A 22,167-nucleotide genomic window follows, 5' to 3' on the forward strand; every position below is an offset into this window, starting at 1 on the left:
TTTCCCTCACATATTTTCACCACGACAAATACACAGAAGCATGTTCCAAAATTAAGGCAATTCTCTATTGGAGTGTGTCTCCATGTGGAGATGACAGCTTACAGTATCTAAGGAAAAGCAGCATGGAAGGACAATCCTTACTTCAACTCCAGTCTGCGCCACTGAATGATCAGTTGTGTGACCAGATCCAGGTGCTTCCGCAGGGACAAGGCCCGGCTGGCGTTCTCCTCCCAGTCCTAGAAAAGAAAAATTCCCCTTCACACAAAGGCAGAGATTAGTCACTGCCTGGCAAAACTCATTGCATTACTCTGGATTACTGGGCTCTTGCTCTTTAAACTTTCAGCATGGAGCAAGTTACCTTCCCCAAATCCTGACAAGCAGATAGCTTTCGTGTACTGTGTTTGTAACATGGTACCAAATATAGGTAAGGAAACATAAAATAAAGAAATGAACTTTATCTTAGACTTCTTCTTACCTGTGCCTTTGCAAGAAGAATTTCCAAGCCATTCAGAAACTTGGAGAGAGGACTAGAAAGTGGAAAACTCCAGATTCTGTCCATCACAACTAACAGCTGCAGAACAAAACCAAAAACATTCAGTAGCTGCACTTCAACAGAAGAAGCCATGAAATTCAGGTAATTTCTATGAGCATAACTGACCCTCACAAGAGATAAGAATTTTTTTCTTTTTTACACATTTTTAAACTGTTTTCTCAATTTAGTATAAGATCACTGGGAGTTCAGTAAGGCCAATGCACTTGAGGAAGGCAGCACAAATTACCTAAGGCCAAGAGCTCATCTGGAATCTGAGTTTCTACATTACCCCACGAAATGTAACCTGAAGACAACATAGATGCTGTAAGAGGGACTAAAAATAATTATTCTAAAGCATTATGAAAGAAAGAACTTCAGAAGAAAACTGAGTAGAAGCAGCAAGACCTCAGGGATCTTTGAGCTATGGCAGACTGAAGACTGCTTAAAACTCTAACTTCAGACTTGACAGAATTCCACTTAACATTTCATGATTAAAATAGAACAGCTGTAATACATACAGCAAAATCTATACCTCTTATGAATAAACAGGTATGACTTCAAAACATCTGCATGAGTAATACAACATCTGTGCAAGCATATCAATGTGCATGCACATTACTATGCATATCTATACACATATTCACACATAAATGTAATCCTAAAATGCTTCAAGTATTTATTTTTACCTGCACAAGTACAGGATGCTCTGGCCATTCCTGCAGTAGCCCATTTATTTCTTTAGCAAAATTGTCAAGTACAGGTTGGCACTGTCGGACTTGCTGAATATTGGGATGCTGATAGAAGTCATATGGGCCATCTTGCTGCAGCACAAGATCTGAAGTCACTTCCTCAAAAAAAGTATTGTGAAGAAGAGTGCTCAGCAGAAGTTGGCTTCCCAACAGACTGTCATTCATTTCAGCACCTAGGAAGCAAGTAAGGAAGGCATCACACATGCTATTGGTTCTTTTTCCAGTTGAATAGATGAAGTTAGGGGTTTTTTCCCACCCTGTATCCCAAGCCTTAGCATGTTATCTTTTACAGGGATATAAGACTATACCACTGGAACAATGAGATGGAGTACGGAACACAAGACATACTTAAGAGTTTATATTCTCTATTTTAACAGATTTTTCTATGAAAGTACAAGGAGTGTTATAAAGACAGGTTGTAATCCTGTCAGAAGAACAGATTGTCTGTATATAAATTTACATCAAGGAGATACTACTATAAAGCAAGGCTCAGTGGAAAAGTAATCCAACACACAAAAGTAATCCCACATACATTATGGCTCAGGTGCAAACATAAAAATAAGGTATGGTAGAAACAACAGCCCTTACCCACTTCATCTTAATTGCACACACGCCTAGATCAGAACTGAAATACATAGCTGTGCTTTAACAAGTGATGATTCTGAGTTCTCACATATTGTTTAAAAAATTTACACATCAAGTTTTTGCAAATTCAGGGTGGGAAAAAACCCCCATGATACCTTTTTTCTTTTTACTTTATATACATAAGCTAAATTTAAAACAAATCTTTAATGAACTTCATTGCAAAATTTACTTCTGTGAAATTTCTTCAAGTCCTTTATCTTCCACAGGACTATGAAGATCTTATGATCAAAATTTCACTCAGTAGTCAATACATTTGTTAAACTGTGTTGGTCTTCTGTATTACCAAATGGAATTTAAAAAATGCATAGAAGAATAAAAAAATCAAAGCATTCCACAAGACAATTCTGAACATGGGACAAATTCTCTGTGAAAAGGATTTTCTGTTTTGTGCATTTTCCCCATAACAGGTGTGTTTCATGACCTGTAATGTGATTATTTTGAAACAGCTCTTTACAAATCTAAACCAGCATATCTGAAATACTGCTAGCAGTCTTACCAATTAAAGGATAGAATTGTGACACCAGGCATGCACCAGTCTGATAGCAGGAAATAAATGTACTGAAATAATGCTTGGCTTGATGAGAAGGCAGACTCTGTTGATACCACAGGGATCGAGCAAAGTTTAAGCACAACTGCTGATGAGCCTTCATTACTGTTTGCATGGAGCTCTTGGACAAAATGGCTCTGTCAACTTCCAGCTGGTCTTCCACTGGATCTTCAGTTTCCATTTTTTCTTCTAAGCTTGGCTGAGCTGTGATATCTTCAAAGTCCTGCAAATTACATGATAATCAAAAGTAAATTTTAATTTCTTCCTTTAATGTCTCTTCTCTCTACCTCCTCTTTTGCTTTTTTTGGCACTGCAATGACATGCTAATGATTTGCAGCTGGTACCATATAGACAGACTGCCAGTCTGAAACTGAACACAGGTGTACAGAACATTTCAGGGTGTAACTACAGCAGGCAGGAGTGCAGTACAGTGATCCCTGGGCTGCTGCCAACTAAACTCCTTTGCAGAAAAAGCAGCAGCAGCAGCTGTGTCTGCTGATAAACCACCTCAACACTGCATGGTCACTTGAGTACCTGAACCATTCTGTCCCAGCTGCTTTATTTAATCAAGGAGATCAGCCTTCTCCACCTATAGTAGAACCTCAGATGACCTTACTTGCTAAACAAACAAAATTCCAGCTTTTTACAAGTAACTATATTGTGGTTCAGTTACATAATTTGGGATTATTCACCCAAACCACAGTACAGTTCAAGCCTGGAAATTAATCCCAAAAACATTTTTCAACCAGAAGGTAAAATAAACCACAAGCACATAACTGAATACCTATCAAAATCTACCCGAGTTTGGCTTTTGGTTGAAGGAAAAGCTGCTTCATTCCTCATGTCATTTACAGCATTTATTTTCAGGAGCAACTTCAGATGTAATTTTTGTGTTTCTTAACAGAGTTACAGCTATTACCTTTTCATGAAAAGGAAATCTCCTCCTGAATTCTTCTTCTTCCTCTTCTTCCTCACTCCGTCCTTTCCCGTGGCTTTTACTCCTGTATCTGTACAGGCTGCGTTCCATTGCCTCCTGCTCCTGGGCATGGCGCTCCTGCTCATCCCATTCATTTACAATTGCCTAAGGGAACACAAAGCAAGATGCTTCTACACAAGTTAACACTTAACATCGTCTCCTATTCCATCAATGGGGCAGCATCTCTTTTGCTTGGCTCTTCCCTCCTCTGTGGTCTACAACAGTAGAAATCAAAGCCATCTAACATTTGTGAGTTACCCTCTTAACAAGCTAATGAGGAAAATGTAAAGACAATACACAACAGAGTACTTGACCAAGTTCTAATCTCCTTTCTTAAACATTTAATAAAGAAATTCTCCACAAAGTTAGCATTGGGGTGCATTTTTTTGTGTGTGTCCACCTTTGGGTTTTGTTGCTTGGGGTTTTTCTTACATAAATAAAATCTTTACTAATTATTACAGGCTATTGTTTTATGCCTTGATAAATTCAAACAAGTTAATCCAGTATACTAGATTATCTTTTACAATTAATTGGGAAAAAATTAGAAGATTTTAAAGAACATCATACCAATAATTATCAAGATAAGGACCTCTAAAGATCATCTAATACAACCCCTATGCCATGGGCAGGGACATCTTCCATTAGACCAAGTTGCTCAAAGCCCCATCCAATCACTCTCAAACACTTTCAGGGTTGTAGCATCCACAACTTCTATGGACAACTAGTTCCTGTGTCTCACCATACATATTTCCCAACAATTATTTTCATATCCAATCTAGATTTACCCTCTTTCAGTTTAAACTCTTATGCCCTGTTCTACAAGCCTTGGTGAAAAGTCTCCTTCCCTCCTTTTTATAAACTGAAAAGCCACAACAAGGTCTCCTCAGAGACATCTCTTCCCCCAGCTGAACAACCTCAACTCTGCCAGCCTTTCTGTCAGCCTTTCTTCACAAGAGGGGTGTTCCAGCCCCATGATGTGGCCCTCCTCTAGAGCTGTTTTAGCAGATCCATGTCTTCCACAGGGAACAAGTTCAGAGCAAGACTCCCAGTCATGGGCATCCAGAGCTTACCCGACACAGATGTCTGAAGAGCTGCAGAGATTTCGGGTCCATCTCTCCTCTGGATAGTACGTGGCATTGAAGATGCAACAAAGCATTCACCAGGAGCTGCTCCAGAGTTGGGGAAGGCTGCTCAGCTCCCTCAGATCCTCCCTCAGAGTGCTTCAGAGAGAACTTTTTAAGTCCATTAAGTACCCCAACTGAATTCACTGAGCATAAAATTTCTGCCCGAGCAAAGTAAGTGGGAAAGGCCCGGCCAACAGAAGGAAATGCCAGCAAAGAAGTGAGGAGGTTGCTGAGATCAGCTGGGCACACAGAGCTCTGCAGCACTGCGCTTGCTTCACAAGCCACTAATCGCATGCCGTGCTGCAGCTGCACGATGGCAGCCTGGAGGGGAACGATGGCATCAGGGAACACAGCATACTCCTCTGCCAGGTGTTTTCTGAACTGATGGTGTGATTGTTGCCACGATGCCTCTTCATTTAACAGGTTCTGTACAGCCTGCAGTGATTTAGGTCTCTCTCCACGGAGGAACTGCAGGAGGCGGGCTAGAAGGTCTTGGACTGAGGAAACCCGCGCTATGCTGCTGATGTACTGGTGAGCCTCCTGGTACAAGCAATCATACAGAGGAGCTGGAGGCCTGAAGGCCTTCCTTCTAGAAAGACTGCTTATTTGTTGCTTCAACCTTTGCATTCTTTCATGCAACAGCCTGTTAAGAAATAACATTGACCAATATAGATATGGGAATATTTTTCATACGAACTTGTTTAAATAGATCTAACATAGCAGTTAGATACAGGAAAAGAATAATCAGAAAATACTCTGCTATTTTGTGTGAAACAGCAAATAAGGAAAAAACAAGGGACAGCCTTTTAGCCCACAGATGTAGATTTCTTCTCTCCCTGCCACTTCAACAAACTTCAAGTACTTTTTTCTTGCTACCTGACAGCTCTGTGAGCTTTAAAAAAAAAACAATATTACCACAAGCAATTGGTAAAACTCAGCCATTCAAAACCTGCTTTCAATTATTATAACCTCTTTAAACAGTAGTATGGAACTACCAGATCCTCTACATGTATAATAATGAAATCAAAAATTCCTATTGAAAGTGGAAAATAAATAATAATAGACAGTTTCTATCTTCACATACACAGAACACACTTGGAAGGCTGCAGAAAGGAGAAAGCTCTCCTTAAAATTTCCTCAAGTTCCTCTGATAAAAAAGAACTACATAAAGCCCCAAACAAAATAACAGTGGCTACAGATTCTGAATATCAACAGTGTACTCTACTCTGTGTGGTAAGAAATTTAATTCATCCACTGCAACACAAGCAAAGGCTATTGCTAAAATACACATATGTAGATTTCCCCCCAGTAATATAGCTGAAGAAGTTTGCAAAATAGCACTGGCACATATAATGGCCTTGAGAAACTACAGTGATAGATAATTCATCTCACTTCAACTGATTGATAATATTGTCACATTTAAGGAAAGTACTGTAATTTAAATGTATGGCATTGTTTTTACTTCTGGTTTCAACTTCATCAATATATGATGGCCACGGCTTTAATTGTTCTATTTTCAGCAGTACAAAGTGTAAAGACAATTCCTTACTGCAAGTAAGGAGCACAGCTGCTTCTTCTCTACCACCTCAATATGTAAATTGATACTTTAAAACCAGCAACTCTAGTTTCTACAGAAAAAAAGAAAAATTGTAAAGCTTCAGACCCAGAGCACACAAAGATGACATGTCCACTCTAAAAGAGATGGGTTCAGTGCCTGGGTGTTACCTGATATGGGGATGAATATAGTTGCTGACTGTTTCATCTTCAATACTTTTTCCTGTATGCAGCTGACATGAAAAATCATGTGTTTTCCATTCACACTCCAGCTGGTATAACTAAAAAGGAAAAAACAAGCCATTCACAAAAGTTCTTATTTTAGTAACCAAGGAGGTACATCAACTTCTTGGACATTAGAAGAAGTTCTTACTGTATAGTTTAAAAATCATGACCAAGCCAAACTCCTCTGCATTGATTTTATACATAATAAAGGTAAAAGCCAACCTGGCTTCATACTCACCTCTTCTTTTGAGTACTTGAGCTTGTATTCTCTTTTAACAGCTGGATCAAACCTGGTCTGTGGAATCCACATCTGGATCTGCACCAAGCCAATGCTCACCCAGAGGCTTCCTCGCCAAGCTGTCTCAGGTAACTCCCGAAGCCCTTCCCCATAGAACTGATGCAAGCAAGTGAGCAGAAGGAACAGGAATTCTTTAGGAAGTAATTCCTGATCAGTGATGCTTTCAAATATCTTGAGAAGGTACTCATATGCAACAGGATCCTTGAGGTAGAGCTTCTCACAGCGCTCCAAAAATTCTTCTTGCAGATCCACTGGAATCAGATCTACCAGGGCAGAGAGCAGTCTGCCTAGCATTATTCCTTGCAGTCTAGCATCTGTGTGTCTGGAGAAAAAGGAATGAGAAAATGTTTACATACAGTAAGCAACCTTCTGTAACATGCTTGATTTAAATAACAGATATGTGGAAGAGAGGTCTTAATACCTAAAATCTGCTACTGAAGAGACAGCCAGGTTGGTCCACAGTGCTGTGCTGACTTTGTGAAGCTGCTGTGCTCTCTCCATCCATTCTCCCAGTGTTACATGGGATGATGACAAGACAGGAAGCCCACTCACATCCCACTGGCTTGTCTTGCTGCTGCTAGTTAGAATTTCAAAGAAGCACTTTGAGAAAACAGCTCGGGTCAAAATGCCTGGGCCCTGAATCAAGAGATTAAGAGTTAGATCATTCAGATGCAACTTGCTCTGACTATGCTAGAACTTACAATATTGCTTTAGAAAACTTGAATTAGTCAACAAGAGCATTCAGCCTAGAATTTGATTAGGTCAGAAGAGACAAACCTTCATAGAATGGTTCACATGGGATTTAGAGAAGTTGTTTTCCTCTGCTGCAGGCAGTGGCCTCCAAGTCAACCAGTAATCTGGGTCTGTGGTGAAAGTACTGCTCCAAAAGGATGCTAACACAGCATTAACTAGCTGAGATGACAGAAGAGACATTTCTTCAGGGGATATCTAGGGAGAAACAAAAACCTAGAGGTGAGAACAATGTACAGGGAGCAGAAGAGAATTAAGCACACATATGTACAAAGAAAGTATGATTCTGTTTTTCAGTAGGGATAGTCCAAGATACTCTCCAAGAATTCACGTAGCATTTGCTTGCATCTCCTCAATGAAGAGTAAACTTCCTGAGGTCAGCACTGTCTCCTACCTATGAAATATGAAGCATGTTTACAGAGCAAGTTGTTAGAATACAGCCTGCAGTCTGTGACTGTGCAACCTTTTGTTGCAATGCACAAAGGTGCAGAGGCATGAAACAGGTAAAGCCATCCAATACTCTGCTCTGAAGCATTTAAGGTGAACTTGTGTTTTACTGTGCTTTGTGGGAACACAATCACTGTATCATAAATATTAAGCAGAGTTACTCAATGTTCTACAGAAAATGAATCAAGTAGCTTTATCAATCTGTTTGATTTGCAACAGAACTAAAAAAAATTAGAGGCATGGGAACAAAGGAAAGCATTTTTCAGCATAAAATTACTTTGAATACATAGATACAACCAGGCTGGCACCTTCCATCCAAACAATTTCCCATTAGGTCACAGATGGATGTATGGAACAATACTACCAAACAAAGTCATACAAAACTATTTTATTGAAGACTTTGTTGTATTTTATCTTTCAACTTTGTGTTTTAATTGCATTTTCTGAAGGCTCACAGTTAATAACCTTTCTTGTTAAAAGAAGGAACAGCTTTTGTCAGGCAGATGTAGAAAAACTGCATGTCAAAAATCTTAAGTGATATACATATTTTGAAGAACCTTTGAAAACTTCAGGAAGATTAATTAAACTAAAGATCTGATTAAATTAAATTAAAATAAAACTTCTTACTTCATTAAGGTGCAACAAGTGCCACAGTCCAGAGAGATGGTGAGAAGCAGCTGGTGTCAGCTTCAGAGAAAAAGCTATGAACTGAGCTAGATCTGAACAGATGCTTAAGTCTTGACTACACTTCTTCCTGTAGCAGGTAAAAAAATTACAACCTAAGCAGTGCTTAAGGAGGGTACATGAAATAAATCACTTGGATTGTAAAACAAATTAAGAATGGCAAGCAAAGTCGCCAAAAGGTTAAAATGACAGTATTTCAAATGTTGGGGAAGAACAAGCACTCAAATGATATTCAAAACACTTGAATCCTTCAAAGCTAACAAAATCTAAACAAAAGGGGGAAAAGCGTAAATGTCCTGTAGCCAGAAGCTCCACACTGAGCAAAACATAGAAAACATTTGGGGACAAACCATTTTCTAGCTTTACAGCTTTTGTGAGAAGTCAGAACTTTGCTGAATTCAAGAGTGAACCAGTGATTCTAAGAGTCTCATGACACAAAAAATTACTTTCACTGAAATCCATAAATGAATAGCTTTCTTTTAAGGAATGGTAAACCAGACTAAAAATAAATACACTTGGCCCGTTAAAACAACACTAAAGCTTCTTAAATTAATAATGTTAATTCAAACTATGATTCTATGTGTGTATAGTTTACACAAAAGGAAGCATGCATGCCAGCCTACTTTATCTCCAGGTCTAATTCCGTTTTTCTGCAGTAGCCCCCAGCAATACAGTATAGACACCTTCTGTTGGTTCCTGATACACATATATTAGTGTGCTGCATAGATACATATGCACATACACACAGGTGTAGATAAATTACAAACATACAGGTTTACATGCAGATGTAAAGCACCAAAGTTACAGCTTCTAGCTAGGGATTCAGAATATCATGAAAGGAACACAGGAGTTCTTTCTCCAAACTTCTTCTTACCTTCTTGCACAAGCCTTGGCCACATAATCTGCTGTTAGTTTGTACTGCCAGAGCACCCCTATGTATTCCATTGCAGGCCACAGCTGAACCTGACTGCAGAGCTGGTTTAGCAGGGCAGGATCTAACTGGCTGGAGATGGTGTCTTGAGGAAGCTTTTCTTCTGAATAACTGTATGTGACTCCTTCTGCTTTCAGCTGTGAATGCACAGCTTTCAAAAATATCTGTAGCTGATCTGTTTGACAGAATAAAAGAGGCACATAAATGTACATACTATGTTTCTTGTCAGTGAACATTTAACATCCTTTCCATCTGTGTACAAAAGAATAGAGATGGCAGAAATCATCCTGCTGGGCTCTTCACAAGTGTCACCTACCCAGACTAACATCTTCTAAATGATTGGCTCTTATTATCAGGCCATCAGCTTGCAGCAATGCTTTCTTCATCTTCACTCCTGTGGCAGCAATTTTCACACAGCACATTTTTTCCTGCCATCTACTGTCTCCACAGGCCAATCTTAGCTCCAAGATGTTCAGTGGTTTGCTGAGAGCTTTTAACTGAGAAAAACATTCCATGCCCAGTTTATCCTGGAAACATGAGAAAGACAATTTGTTTCAGCAGTGCTAACAAAGCCACAAACAAGATTTGTGACTGCAGACAAAACTAAGATTTCAAATGCACATGCATACAACTAAAGTACAAGCATCTATAACAAGCCTGCAACAACAGCCTAAAAATAATCTTTTAGTAGCCGGACTCAATACAGCAGGAAGACAGAAATTAACACAGGTAGCTACAATTCCTCCTTGTCACGTTAGGGTTTTTTCCCCTTCATGAAGAAACTACATAGATCATGCAGACAAATAGTACTTCAACTGGGCAACTAATCTAAATCAAGGCCAATAAATACACAAAATAATAAAAAATACCAGGAGCTACTGTCACTTACAAGAAATTATAGTTTACACCTTCAATTTAAATACATTTGGAGGTTTAGATATATTAGATGCATTTGGGTGCCTAAATACATTTGGATCTTTCCAAATTCTTAGTAAGCACTGAATGTTCACCAGAGTCTCATGAAGTAACTGCGCATTTTTTGATAGCTGAGTATCCTTGAGAGAGAAGGTCATAAAAACCTAGGTCTAAGCACTAGTGACTAATACTACTGCACATGTCCACTTGTGCACTGCTTTTAAACAGGGACTTGTGTTCTTCAGAAAATTGACTGAAATATTTTTTGAAAATTGAATTACAACAAATTTTGAACTGTCAAATTTAAGAGGCCTTGTTTTGGGAAGTCATAAGGCAGCCCCATCTTATGCTGTAGAAAAGGAAGAGCAAAGGCTGTTCTAAATACACCTATGTCCACTGAATAAACTAGTGACATATTAATATTCACAAGCCTCCAAAGCATAGCAAGGAGTAATACTTTCATGCTCGGGTACCTCTTTCTATTAAGTAAATATTTTCTATACATAGCATAATAGTATAAATGCTATATCTGGATAACTGATATATTTCTCAAAAGATATGTACATTAACATGTGCTGATTTTTTTTAATCAATCTTGAAAATAGAAAAAGAATTGTGCTATCTCTGTCCTGAAAAAGCAAGTGCTGTAAATATATTAAAGCCTATCTGGACATTGCTGGAAATACAAATCCTTTGCAAACATAATATTGATACCTTAAAAGGAAGGGGTCTTCCTAGAGACTTCTGTAGTATCTTCATACTGGCTGAATTACCAGCAGGATTGACCAAGCAGTTCTGAATCTGCTGTGAAATGGATTGAATTTCCCTGGAAATCCTTGTAGAGGAAAAAATAAAAAAAGGGAGGGACAGAGGGGAGGAAGAAAGCCCACAGTTAACAGAAGTTTGAGAAACAAGACACAAGGATGTATAAGGATGTATAAGTATTCTTTTACTAAAGGGGTAAAAATTCTAGATGATCATTTGAGTAAGCAGAAGCACACAAAGATTTAAAAAATAAACTATGTTATTTGCATCACTAATGGAACATGGGACACCAATCTAAACAATGCTTAGCAGCTATAACACTACAGAAAAGAGTAATTTATACAGCTATTTAACAGAAACAAATCAAAAGCCACTCACTTGTTCTGGTCTGACCCAATAAGCATCTGAGGAATTCTGTCAATGAGGTGTTTCATGACCCAGTGCCAGTGCAGAGCCAGGAGTGACAACCCTGGCGAATCCACGGTGACAGAGTCGGAGACGGCCCAGAGCCGGTCCCGCCACAGCGAGCAGCACAAAACCTAGAACCAGCCAAGGGGGTTACAGAGTTACCCCTGCCACAGGTTACACAACACTTCCTACTTCGAGCAGGAGAAAAAGCAAAACCACCACCACTTGTATTAACTTCAGAATCCCACAACGTTTTGTATTTAGTGCTACACAACCAGGACTCAACTACAGGTTCTCTGAAAATACCACACTAGCAAGGGGAACAACAGCAGCCAAAACCAACCGATCCCTGCAACAAGTCTATAATGTCAAGATTTGAGCAAAATGATATTCATGGTCTGAAAAGGGAAAGGGAGAAGTGAACCACCTCTGTGGCCTGCATGTCAGCTGTCTAGGTTCACACAGTCTTATCACAGATAGAAATGGACACTCTGTTTATCATCAGTGGAGAGAAACAGGCACTCCTACAGCACACTTCATGCCATCCTAAGCAGGTATTAGAGGGCACAAATACAGCCACTGAAACAAACATGATTGTTTGCCTACTGTTAGGCATATTCTGAATACAAACAGAAGCACTGCATTTTATTTCATGGCCCCTGAAACTAAAAATAGTGTTCTGCACATAATCTCATTTCACTTGATTTCCATAAATGTACTGTGCAAAGTCTACTCACATCATGTGTGTCATCGTCACTTAAGGCCCCCTGAGTAGACTTCACCCAGTGAAGTGCAAATGCATCCCAAAGTTCAAAGAAAGCAGCAAGGTTGACCACGACTACATGAGGAAGACTGTTGTAACTTCCTGGATCTGAGGTTTGGGGAAGAATAAAAGAAAGGCAGAGACTGAATATTCCAGCCCCATGTCACATTACACATATGTGTCAACTTCTGATCACTAGAACCTCTCTGTGATTGAGAAATAAACCACAACCTGAAAAGATCCAAGAAATGAAGCAATAAAAGTAGCCCTTCATTATTTTCACAATTCTCTGTTACCTCTATGCATTTTATACATATATTAAAAACCCATCATGAGGGATTTCTTGGACAATTGCTTCTATGCAGAACACTAACTTCATCACTAAATTTTACCCTTTGTTTTAGAAGTAAAACTTCCTACTTACATAAAACAAAAACACATCTGAAGAATTTGGTTATTCTTGTTAGGTAAAGATAGAACACTATTCCAGTTTCTCTCCACTGTTATTCTTCAATTTGGTTAATTAAGAGAAAAATCATAATACTGATTACCTCATAAAGGCAGGACATAAATAGATACCTTAGGTATATCTAATTTAAGAACAGTGTCTTAGATACCACACTAGTCCTCATTTGACTGCTTTACATTCACATATTCTTTCTTTGCATACCATGTTTGAAGTACACATTTCATAACAATGCAAATGATCCATATTTCAAATTGACTACAGAACCAAAAGGAACAGCAAACATCAACCCACTTTTGTGGAAATCTAGAGACATTCTTAAGGCACTGTTTCTTGGCTTCTTGCTGGCAATCAAACTCTTCTCAAGGTAACTTCTCTTTTCTCGGTCAAGAAATAACACTGCCCTGAAGTAAAAATAAAGTTGTTATCAATCCAGTACTGTTTAAAACCTTGGCCTTATGAGAATGGTGAACTACAACGTGGCATTTGAACTGCAAAGTGACATAATATAGTCAGTGTATTATGGAAGAAGCATGAGGTGCAACACAACTAATTGCTTGAATATGGTTTCTGTAGAAGCAAGTTTCACAAGGAGCAGATTCCTGACTTCACCAGGAAGGAAAAACCAGTGAGCTGCTAAACAGATACAACACCACATCCTGTAGGATGTGAGCAGCTGCTTTCTTACACTTTAACTTCAAAATCTGTGCACTTGCTAATCTTATTAGGAAAAACAGTCAAAATCCAAAAGCAGGACAACTATTTAAGTTTTGTCAGAAATCTCACACTGCTGCTTCTGCCTCTTTAATGCTTTATCCCACAGTTCTGATTTTTCCTTGAAGTACTGCAGCCTGTATGGAATGCTGGGAGCTCTGTTCCTATATTAAGTGATTGTGTTTAGTACGCATCTACAGAAACCAGAAGCAAAAAATTTAAATACCTGTACAAAAACCTCTGCTTGATATTTTTGACCACACCTATCAAAACCTAAAATCACACTTGGCAGACATCTCAAGTGTTTACTGAGCACTGGTTACAGGCACTGGGCACTCTTTACAAGGTTTTTTTGTAACCCACCGATTTGCTGCAGACTTCAAAAGCATAAGAAGCTGGTCTGTGTGTTCCATTTCTGTATCAAAGTTCATAGAATTTCTAATGATCTCCAAAAACTGCATATTCCATCTTGGGTCCAGAGGCATCACATGTTCATCTGGAAAGGCAGACAAGACAGGACAGCAGTGAAACATCACTCAGTTCTCTTCTTGGTCCCCCTGCCTATGCAAGAACATTAGGGAAAGAAAGAAGCAGCCTAGGAGGAAGGCAGTCAAACTGTCCCACTCCAGATATCCAAACAGAAAAGCACTAAAGCTGACTGCAGGTTCTGTAAAACAACAGTGACAATAAATTAAACAGGGGATAGAGCACCCAAACAGAGCTTGGAAACTAAGTCTGGCTCACAGTCCAGGCAAGACACCCAGGACTATCCATAAAAGGCCCAGTGTCACTGGATGCAGCTTTCATGCACCTAACAAGCTTGGAAAAGAAGCCACAGGTCTGAGCTCCCCACAAAACACCAAGGGAGAATTACAGGCCAAGCCATGGGTTTCAGATGGGCTAACACAAATTCTGAGGAAAAAAAAAGACCAGGGTGCCTAAACTATAAAGTCAGAAAGGCAGTGAATTTTTGAATCACTCTTCAGATCACTCTGAGCTGTAGGAATACATCTGAGTCACAGATACACAGCCAGGACTCATGGGGAGAGCGCTCATCTCTAACTTGAACAGTATGAATGCATTTAATGCCATATTTGCCGTTCTAGACAGCAAGAATGTTTGTATTTGTTGTAATTTCTTTTTTATTTGTTTGTTTTCTTTGTTGTACTTTCTTTTATGACAAAGGCAACATATATTTAGAATTTAGCCTTTGTTTTGCTACATATATTTCCTAAGGGTTGCAGTGCGTTCAGAGAACAAATAAAGGAAGCGATATCTTACATCCATCTTTTTCAGGAGTACCTGTCATAGTTGGCTGTAGCAACTTGATCATGTTACTGACTCCAGATGAGAGGGGACTGGCATAAAAACAACCAAGGGCTACAGCACCTGCTTCCAGCTGAATCCTCACTGAATCTGTGGGTGAAGAGGGGAGAACATGGGCATAAAAGGGTGTTTAGTACAAATCAAGAAAAATAACTTCAACTGAGCCAGCACAAGCAGACTGAATCAAATCTGTGCATCCACTTTGGATATTCTGGTTGGTCATATTTTGTATTGGCTCCAAAAGGTCTTAAAAGCACCAGAATGTCACAGCTGAAGACATAAATCTTGTAAGGAGTTCTAGTTGAACTAGTGATACTACATGTATACTAGTAAAATATGGTTTGTTAAAATCCATGAATTTATACCTTCAGATCTTCCTCTAAATACATCTATTTATTTTTTGAGGGGGTGTATTTTCTTTACAATAAGAAAAAAAAGAGCACACTTTTCATTAATTTTTTACATATTTTCCACTATACAGACCTACTTGCCTGAAAAAACAGCAAAATAAAGAGGAAACAATTAATATAGGGACAGCATATCTGAGATTTCAGTCCATAGAAGAAAGCTGAATGTGTGAATTATTTGGACTAATGGCTGCCTAAATGCTTCATGAATTTAATGTGATTAATTCTGTAATTAACTGAATAGCTTATCTCAGCTATTATCCTGAATGTTCAGAAAACACTGCTTCAGGAAATCTCAGTTCTGCAGTTTCTTGGCTTTCTAAGCATTTGTATTTTAGCACCAGATACACAGAAGGCATTTGCTTGCTTTCACTATCACTAAAAGAAATAGTGAAAAGGCATATTTGCTTACACAGATGAAAAACTGATCCAAAAGTAACTAATTCAGAAGTGGCACAAGTTATACACATGGTTGAATAATAAAGGATAATGTTCGGCCCAAATCTCCTTACTTCCCTAACATGCACAACCTGTTTCTGTCCCTCCCTGGAGCCTCCATGCCCTTGAATTAGTGTGGATAGTTGAGAGTCTTCATAACCCATAATTTGGAAAGGTCTGGATCTTTTCATAGAAGATTTAACATCTCAGCCCTTAGACAAAACAAAGTTAAATGATTACCTACCAAGCACCTGTGGCAGATTTTTGGCTAAGGAGTTAAGCCATTTAACTCTTAATTTCCAGTCTTGATTGGTTGCCTTTTCTATGAACAATTTCACTGAAGCCTGGAGCACCTCCATTTCGTCCATCCAGTTTGCATCTATCTCAACAGCACTGAACTTGAGACTCTCGGGATTTGTGGACTGCAGAACTTTCTTAAGATCTTGCAGAGTCACTGGTAATGTCCTGAAACACAAACAAGTTCAGCAATCAAGGGCTTGAACTGCCAGCTCCAGGAAAAAATATATTTTGCAGGTCAAGCTATGCAACCATCTTTAGGCATCAGTGTAGCAATGCAATGATCTTTCCTCCATTATTTCGCTTTAAAACCAGTTTCCAACTTCAAATCAGCTGGCAGTGTCTACTATTAGGAGCTCACTGCTGCCAAAAATTCATGCACTAGCTCAAGCGAATATGCACAGAATTTCACTGAGAAGTTCTAATTGATTTGTGCACCAGAATGATATGTAAAGTTAAATTTAAAAAGACAAAGATAGGAAGTGTCATTGAGTAAAAAAACAACAAAACCAAACAAAACCAGCAAACAACACAGCATATTGCTAAGAGTTTACAATTCCAACTTTTTATCTTACTACAAGCTTCCACACTTGTTTCACTGGAAGCAACCTACACTACCTACCTGTATACCTATTATAATCCACAGTAGGTTATTAAGCAAAGAAGGCAGAAATGAAGTTTTTGCACCAGTGTTGTAAAAACAGCTATATTGCACGAGAAATCATTAGAAAATTCTTTCATATACCCCCTGCACAGGGGTGTCTGCTTCTTTCAGACAGCTCTGTCTGAAGAAAGAAATTTGTGGTTTTACCTGAAGCTACTGGACCTAAAATTACTGATGAGTAATCGATTACATGAAAACTGGAAATCCAGAGAATCATTAGTGTACTTTGAACTAGTCCAATGCTCAAGTTTTTTAAAGCTTAGAAGGAAACTGAAGGAAGAAATTTTGGTGCTCTTATTACCTACCAGTGTTTGCATTCATGTTTTCTGCTAAGCAACTCTCAAAATGAGTCAAATGCACTTACTGAAGATTAAGAAGTCAAGTATTTTGAATGTATTTGGAAGACTTAAGAATAAGGCAGTAAATAATTGAACTTTCATTTGCAGTGGTTGTATGCAAGGTAAAAATAACAGGAACACAGAGTATGACAATCACAATCTCTACCTGCACAGTTTGATGAAGACAGGATTTTGCAATAAAAAATGACATGCCATGAATAGTTCACATATATGGTTTCTCATTTACTAGACCCAAAAAAAAAGTTTCCTGCCTACCTGCAATTTCTGAGGTTTAGTCTATGCAGACAGTACATCAGGAGCTGTCCATCACTCTGGACTGTGGAAAGGAGTGAGTCCTCAGCTGCAAACAGACCCGAAGGCAGGGAGTCTGGCCACAATCCCACTGCCAGCAAGGACTCACCCCAAGTGTCAGGGGAAGCCAGAGAGGAAGCATGCCTCGTAACCAATTCTAATACAAGCTACAACAAACAACCAAAAAGCAGTTTAGAGTCACATTCAAACATGTAACATGTATTCAAGCTATTCCACAGCTCAGGAAACTCTTTAAATTACATGGATTTATTATGGAATTACTAGACACCAAATCTTCTACAAACACTATATAATGTACACAATAAAAGTACCAAAACATTCCTACCAGAAGTGAAATAACACACTGTGCAGCTTCGAACAGGAAGTGAATGGGTCTACAGATGAGTGTGCACAATGTTACAGGCTACAGACACATCAGTGTGAATATCCCAAAGTCTCAGCTGAAGCTGTTACAAACTACAAGCCTCAGAGTCCAAACAGGATACTGTTTGGTTCATCTCTCCAAGAGCACCATTTTCATCAGTCTCTGTCTCAGGCATTTAAGAAGCAGAGGATCTCAAATACTAGCCTCATGAAGTTACATTTTTCATTTATCTAGATGATCTAAGAAAAGCTTTCAAATATAGGATTTTTACCTTTTGGTTAATCTGCAGTTGTTGTGAGCGTCCATAAACTTCCCAACAGGCTCTGTAAAAAGACTTTGCTAATCCAAAGCCTCTCTGTATTTGCTGCACAATTAATACAGAAGCCTGAAGCAAAGGTGACAAAGATGACACAGAACCTGAAAGATACACAGCAATTAGAGTGATGTTAGCAACTCTTATATGTTTAGCAACTATCAGCCCTTTAATCTCACAAACACCATTTTAGGTGTCATGATACAAAACAAATTTATCCTATCAACCTGAAAGCTGAATGGATTCTTCCCAAGGTTGATATGAAAATCTGACAAGACTGTAAGTAACAGATGACCAGCTCAAAATAAGACATGAGACAGCTGAGCTGAATGAAACTCAGCTGCAAAATACAACTTGTGCAAACCCTCTATTTTTCTGATTTTCACTTTGAATACATCGGCTTCCCAATAGCAAGGGGCAATGTGCCAGTGTCTGATGTCTCCTTCCAAAGCACAGTAGTTACCACATTTCCATGACTTGGGCCTACTTCATGGGAATGCAAAAAAACACCAATCCAAAAGTACCTGATTATAGTTTTATGTGCTTACTTATATCAGCGCATAACACAATAAAATAACCAGGGTTTAATACTAAAGACTTCATCCAGATATACATAATGAGCCCATGTTGCTAAAGAATAGGGAACAGACTTTTTTTACCTGCTATTGCTTCCTTGGTTTCTGAATGCACAGCCAGAAGTGCGTCACAGACACTGTCTCCAACTAAACCCAAACCATGCAGGAGTAACTTCAAATCCAGACTGTCCAATATATTTCCATCATTCTCCCCAGGAATGTAAATTTCAATCCCACGATTCCGCATGGCTCTGGATATTTCCCCATGAACTGGATCCATAGAAAGGAAGAGTCTGTTGGATATTAGATAAGAATAATTTAAGTTGGAAGAGGCCTACAACAATCATCCATGTCAGCTGCCTTAAATTCTTAGGATGTAACTTAGGTCCTTAAACTATCACTCTGGAACTACCAAATCTGCTTCTCCATAAAGTAAATTCCTCTTCATAAAAATGGAAACACAGTATCTAGAAATCCAGAGACAGCTACTGAATTTAAATAAGAAATCCGTATGAATAGTTATACTTTGCAATTAGACACAGATATTTTGTATGACTTCTAACTTATTATTATCTGAATTATGTCTGTTTTATCATTTGCCCACTTCCAAAGAAAACTGAGACTATGCCTCTGAGCTATAAAGATGTTCAAAAGTCTTAGCAACAGCTTCAAATAAATCTGTACTATTTAAAAACCAAAGTATCCAACATTCAAGTAGTTAATACTATCAATAGACGCCTCTTAAAAGCCAGGAGGAAAATGTACTTCTGAGATACAATGCAGTGAAAACAGGTTTCTGAAAAGTCAAGAGGAACCAGAGGGTATCAGTCCCAATATCCTTCTCATGAATTTGTAACAGGTAGGAATGATACAGAATCCTGTTACATTCTCCTTCCATCTTCCCCAGAGATTACTTCGGGTCTGAGAGAACAGGCTGTCTATTTGGGTAGTTTGTTGGGGTTTTTTTAAGTCCTGTTACTACAGGAAACTCGAATTTATATATGGGATGGAAAAAGCTGGGAAGAAAATTATTATGCCCATATACCAACTTTCATAACCAGCATATCTCAAGACTTCAACATTCTCAAATGCATGTATCCTCAATTTCATCACAGTGAAACAGGGAAGTGCTGGAGTCCTAAACTAGAAATGCAAAATGAAGGGAAAGGCACACTGCTATGAATTTTCCTATGTAACAGTTCATGTTGCAACAGGGATGTAAAGCAAAGCCTCTTAAGCTTTCTTTGATATGCTCACCACAGTGCAGTTTTCTTCCCTGCTAGAGTGCCACTACACTGCATGGCAAACTGAACAGCATTCAAAATATCAGAAGACTGGCTCACTGATGGTATTTTAATGCTAAACCTGCTATTTGATAAAGGGGGAGAAAAAAAGGAGAAACAAAAAGCAGAAATAAGTACCTGAAGTTTGGATGAGGAGCTATTGTAGGAATTGTGCCATCTATGACACCTCTCTCACTCATGGTCAGAACACCTCCTGGTTCAAGCAAAGCATTCAAGCGGTCCAGCACAGAAGGGCTGCATTCAAAACAAATTCATCTGGTCATAAAAAGGTACCAATTTGATCCCTTTCTGATCTGAAATCAAAATGGTACCAACCTTAAGCAAAACCCAAACAGTTAATTACTCTATAAGGTAACAGGAAAACTGTCAAGTGCTACACTGTCTGAGAAGGAAGATACTCTTCCAGAAAATCTAATTTATTGCTCCTGTGTATTATCAAATGCCAAATATTCAGTTGTGAATCACTCAGTAAGAGGCAAAGTCAATCAGGGAAGTCAAAGGGTTCACTGAAACAAGGCCAGTAAAATCTCTTACTTGCAGAAATTAACATTGTCCATTAGGAGCCAGTCTCCAGACTGCAGGGCCTGAACCAACATCCCATCTACCCACTCAAAAGTGCCATGGCTGTTGCAGTCAGCAGCCTGGGCCTGCTGCAGCTTGAAACGCCGGAACTCTTCTACCAGGTGAGCAAACTCTGAAAGGAAATACATCTTACACTGAGACTTACATTAATGAAGTAGCTTCCAGCACCATTCAAGAAAAATAGTAGGTATTTTGTTAATAAACATATATGCTTCCTACTTTTTATGGGAACATAACAGCAGAGGCTCCAGCTCTTAAGAAGCCTCCCATAGGCAAAAGCCACATGAACAGAAAAAGTTGCCAGCACAAAGAAATACAAAACAGATTGACACTTTACTCCCTAAACAGGTACTTTTCTGCATCACTTCTCCCCTATTAGATGAAATTTGATGAGTATTGATGCCTTATTTTAAACAATGATTAAAAAAAAAAAGAAGGAAAGCCAACATACATACCTGCCTTTGTGTAAGAATTTATTTTGTTGTTTAGTCGCTGGATAAGTACAAGTATTCCCTCCAGTTTGCTCACTAATTCAGCTGTAACACTTCCACCTCCTTCCCCCAGAGATTTGGGTTTGTAATTCAGGATGAAATTGCTCCAAGCACGCAGCACGAGTTCAGCATCATCTGCACAAAGCTCTGCCAGGAGCAGACTGTCCCTTGCGAGTGTGCTCACAGCACTTTCCACCTTTTCCAAGAGGCGCTGCCACGGCCTGTTGATATCAACCTGCACACAGGCCAGTAGGGAGTCAGTTCATGCCAAACACCGTGCTGCCAGGGCTCCATTTACAAACACTAAGCTCACAGCAGACTGGCCACTATTAGATAGGAAGGAGAAATTCTGCCATATTACCAAACCAGTATTTACCTGCTCAAATCCACCCAGGAGTTCAGTTGTATCCATTGCGCTGTTCATCGCCATGATCTTCAGCCGATGGCCGGTGAGATGGGCCAACAGCTCCACCAGACTGGTTTTGCCAACAGCTGCTGGGCCCACCAGAATCACCATCCAGCTCATGTGCACACACTTCATTATAGACTCCAGGGACTGCAGTGAATGATGCAGAAGTGAGAGAGTTCTGCCAGAATGAGGGATATGGCTGCCACGAGAAAGAACTGAATAACCGATCTGAAAGGGACGACAGAGAGAGGCAAATGGAGCTTAGCTGTGCAAGTTGTTTCCTTCCCTATCCCATCACAAAATCCCTTGTCAACAGTTTACCTGAACATTATATGGATTGATGTGAAACTCCCTGGTTCCTGTATACACACTGGCCTCCTGGCCAAAAATGTCTCTGTATACAGAAATAACCTAGAACAGTTAAAACAGCAAAAAGAGACTTATGAGTTCAAGTTATCCACTGTTCCAAAGATTCACTTCTAAAGGTTTACACCTGAAGTATCTTTTCCTCTCAGCTCCACAGCTGTATGACAGTAACTTAACACTGTAAATTACAAGCTCATTTAACTCTAAGTGTAGCAAACAGTGTGAGTGTGAGCTGCCCACAGCAACCCTTTCATTAATCATGGTTTCCTGAGACTTGAAATACTGTAAGCAACGTTTCTCTTTAACAAAGTAGTGGGATAGAATTTACTTCATAAATAAGTTCTTTCTTAGGTGACACAGAAAAATATAACAATGTTACATTGTTAATAGTTATACAGGTAGGGGACAGTAAAGCCATGAGGAATTAGCCAGTCACATACAGCCAGTAACTTAAGTTTCACAATCTG

The 22,167-nt window shown here is 39.1% G+C and overlaps 1 protein-coding gene across 1 annotated transcript in view; it reads right to left on the reverse strand.

Moving 5' to 3' along the window:
- MDN1 (midasin AAA ATPase 1) overlaps positions 1-22,167 on the reverse strand; it is an 87,070-nt gene that overhangs the window by 27,048 nt on the left and 37,855 nt on the right. The window contains exons 41-68 of the mRNA XM_031057598.1: positions 21,656-21,745; positions 21,302-21,562; positions 20,890-21,160; positions 20,387-20,546; positions 19,970-20,086; positions 18,633-18,841; positions 17,932-18,077; positions 17,240-17,442; positions 15,909-16,129; positions 14,796-14,909; positions 13,857-13,989; positions 13,074-13,183; positions 12,288-12,421; positions 11,521-11,681; positions 11,092-11,212; positions 9,779-9,989; positions 9,406-9,637; positions 8,475-8,601; positions 7,428-7,598; positions 7,072-7,286; positions 6,591-6,972; positions 6,299-6,408; positions 4,520-5,216; positions 3,393-3,554; positions 2,423-2,696; positions 1,219-1,454; positions 476-571; positions 142-236 (exon numbers count right to left, since the gene is read on the reverse strand). Of these exons, the coding sequence (XP_030913458.1) occupies positions 142-236; positions 476-571; positions 1,219-1,454; positions 2,423-2,696; positions 3,393-3,554; positions 4,520-5,216; positions 6,299-6,408; positions 6,591-6,972; positions 7,072-7,286; positions 7,428-7,598; positions 8,475-8,601; positions 9,406-9,637; positions 9,779-9,989; positions 11,092-11,212; positions 11,521-11,681; positions 12,288-12,421; positions 13,074-13,183; positions 13,857-13,989; positions 14,796-14,909; positions 15,909-16,129; positions 17,240-17,442; positions 17,932-18,077; positions 18,633-18,841; positions 19,970-20,086; positions 20,387-20,546; positions 20,890-21,160; positions 21,302-21,562; positions 21,656-21,745 (5,459 nt within the window). The remainder of the gene's footprint in view (positions 1-141; positions 237-475; positions 572-1,218; positions 1,455-2,422; positions 2,697-3,392; positions 3,555-4,519; positions 5,217-6,298; positions 6,409-6,590; positions 6,973-7,071; positions 7,287-7,427; positions 7,599-8,474; positions 8,602-9,405; positions 9,638-9,778; positions 9,990-11,091; positions 11,213-11,520; positions 11,682-12,287; positions 12,422-13,073; positions 13,184-13,856; positions 13,990-14,795; positions 14,910-15,908; positions 16,130-17,239; positions 17,443-17,931; positions 18,078-18,632; positions 18,842-19,969; positions 20,087-20,386; positions 20,547-20,889; positions 21,161-21,301; positions 21,563-21,655; positions 21,746-22,167) is intronic.

Source organism: Geospiza fortis, unplaced genomic scaffold, assembly GCF_000277835.1.
Source record: "Geospiza fortis unplaced genomic scaffold, GeoFor_1.0 scaffold264, whole genome shotgun sequence".
Classification (NCBI taxonomy): domain Eukaryota; kingdom Metazoa; phylum Chordata; class Aves; order Passeriformes; family Thraupidae; genus Geospiza; species Geospiza fortis.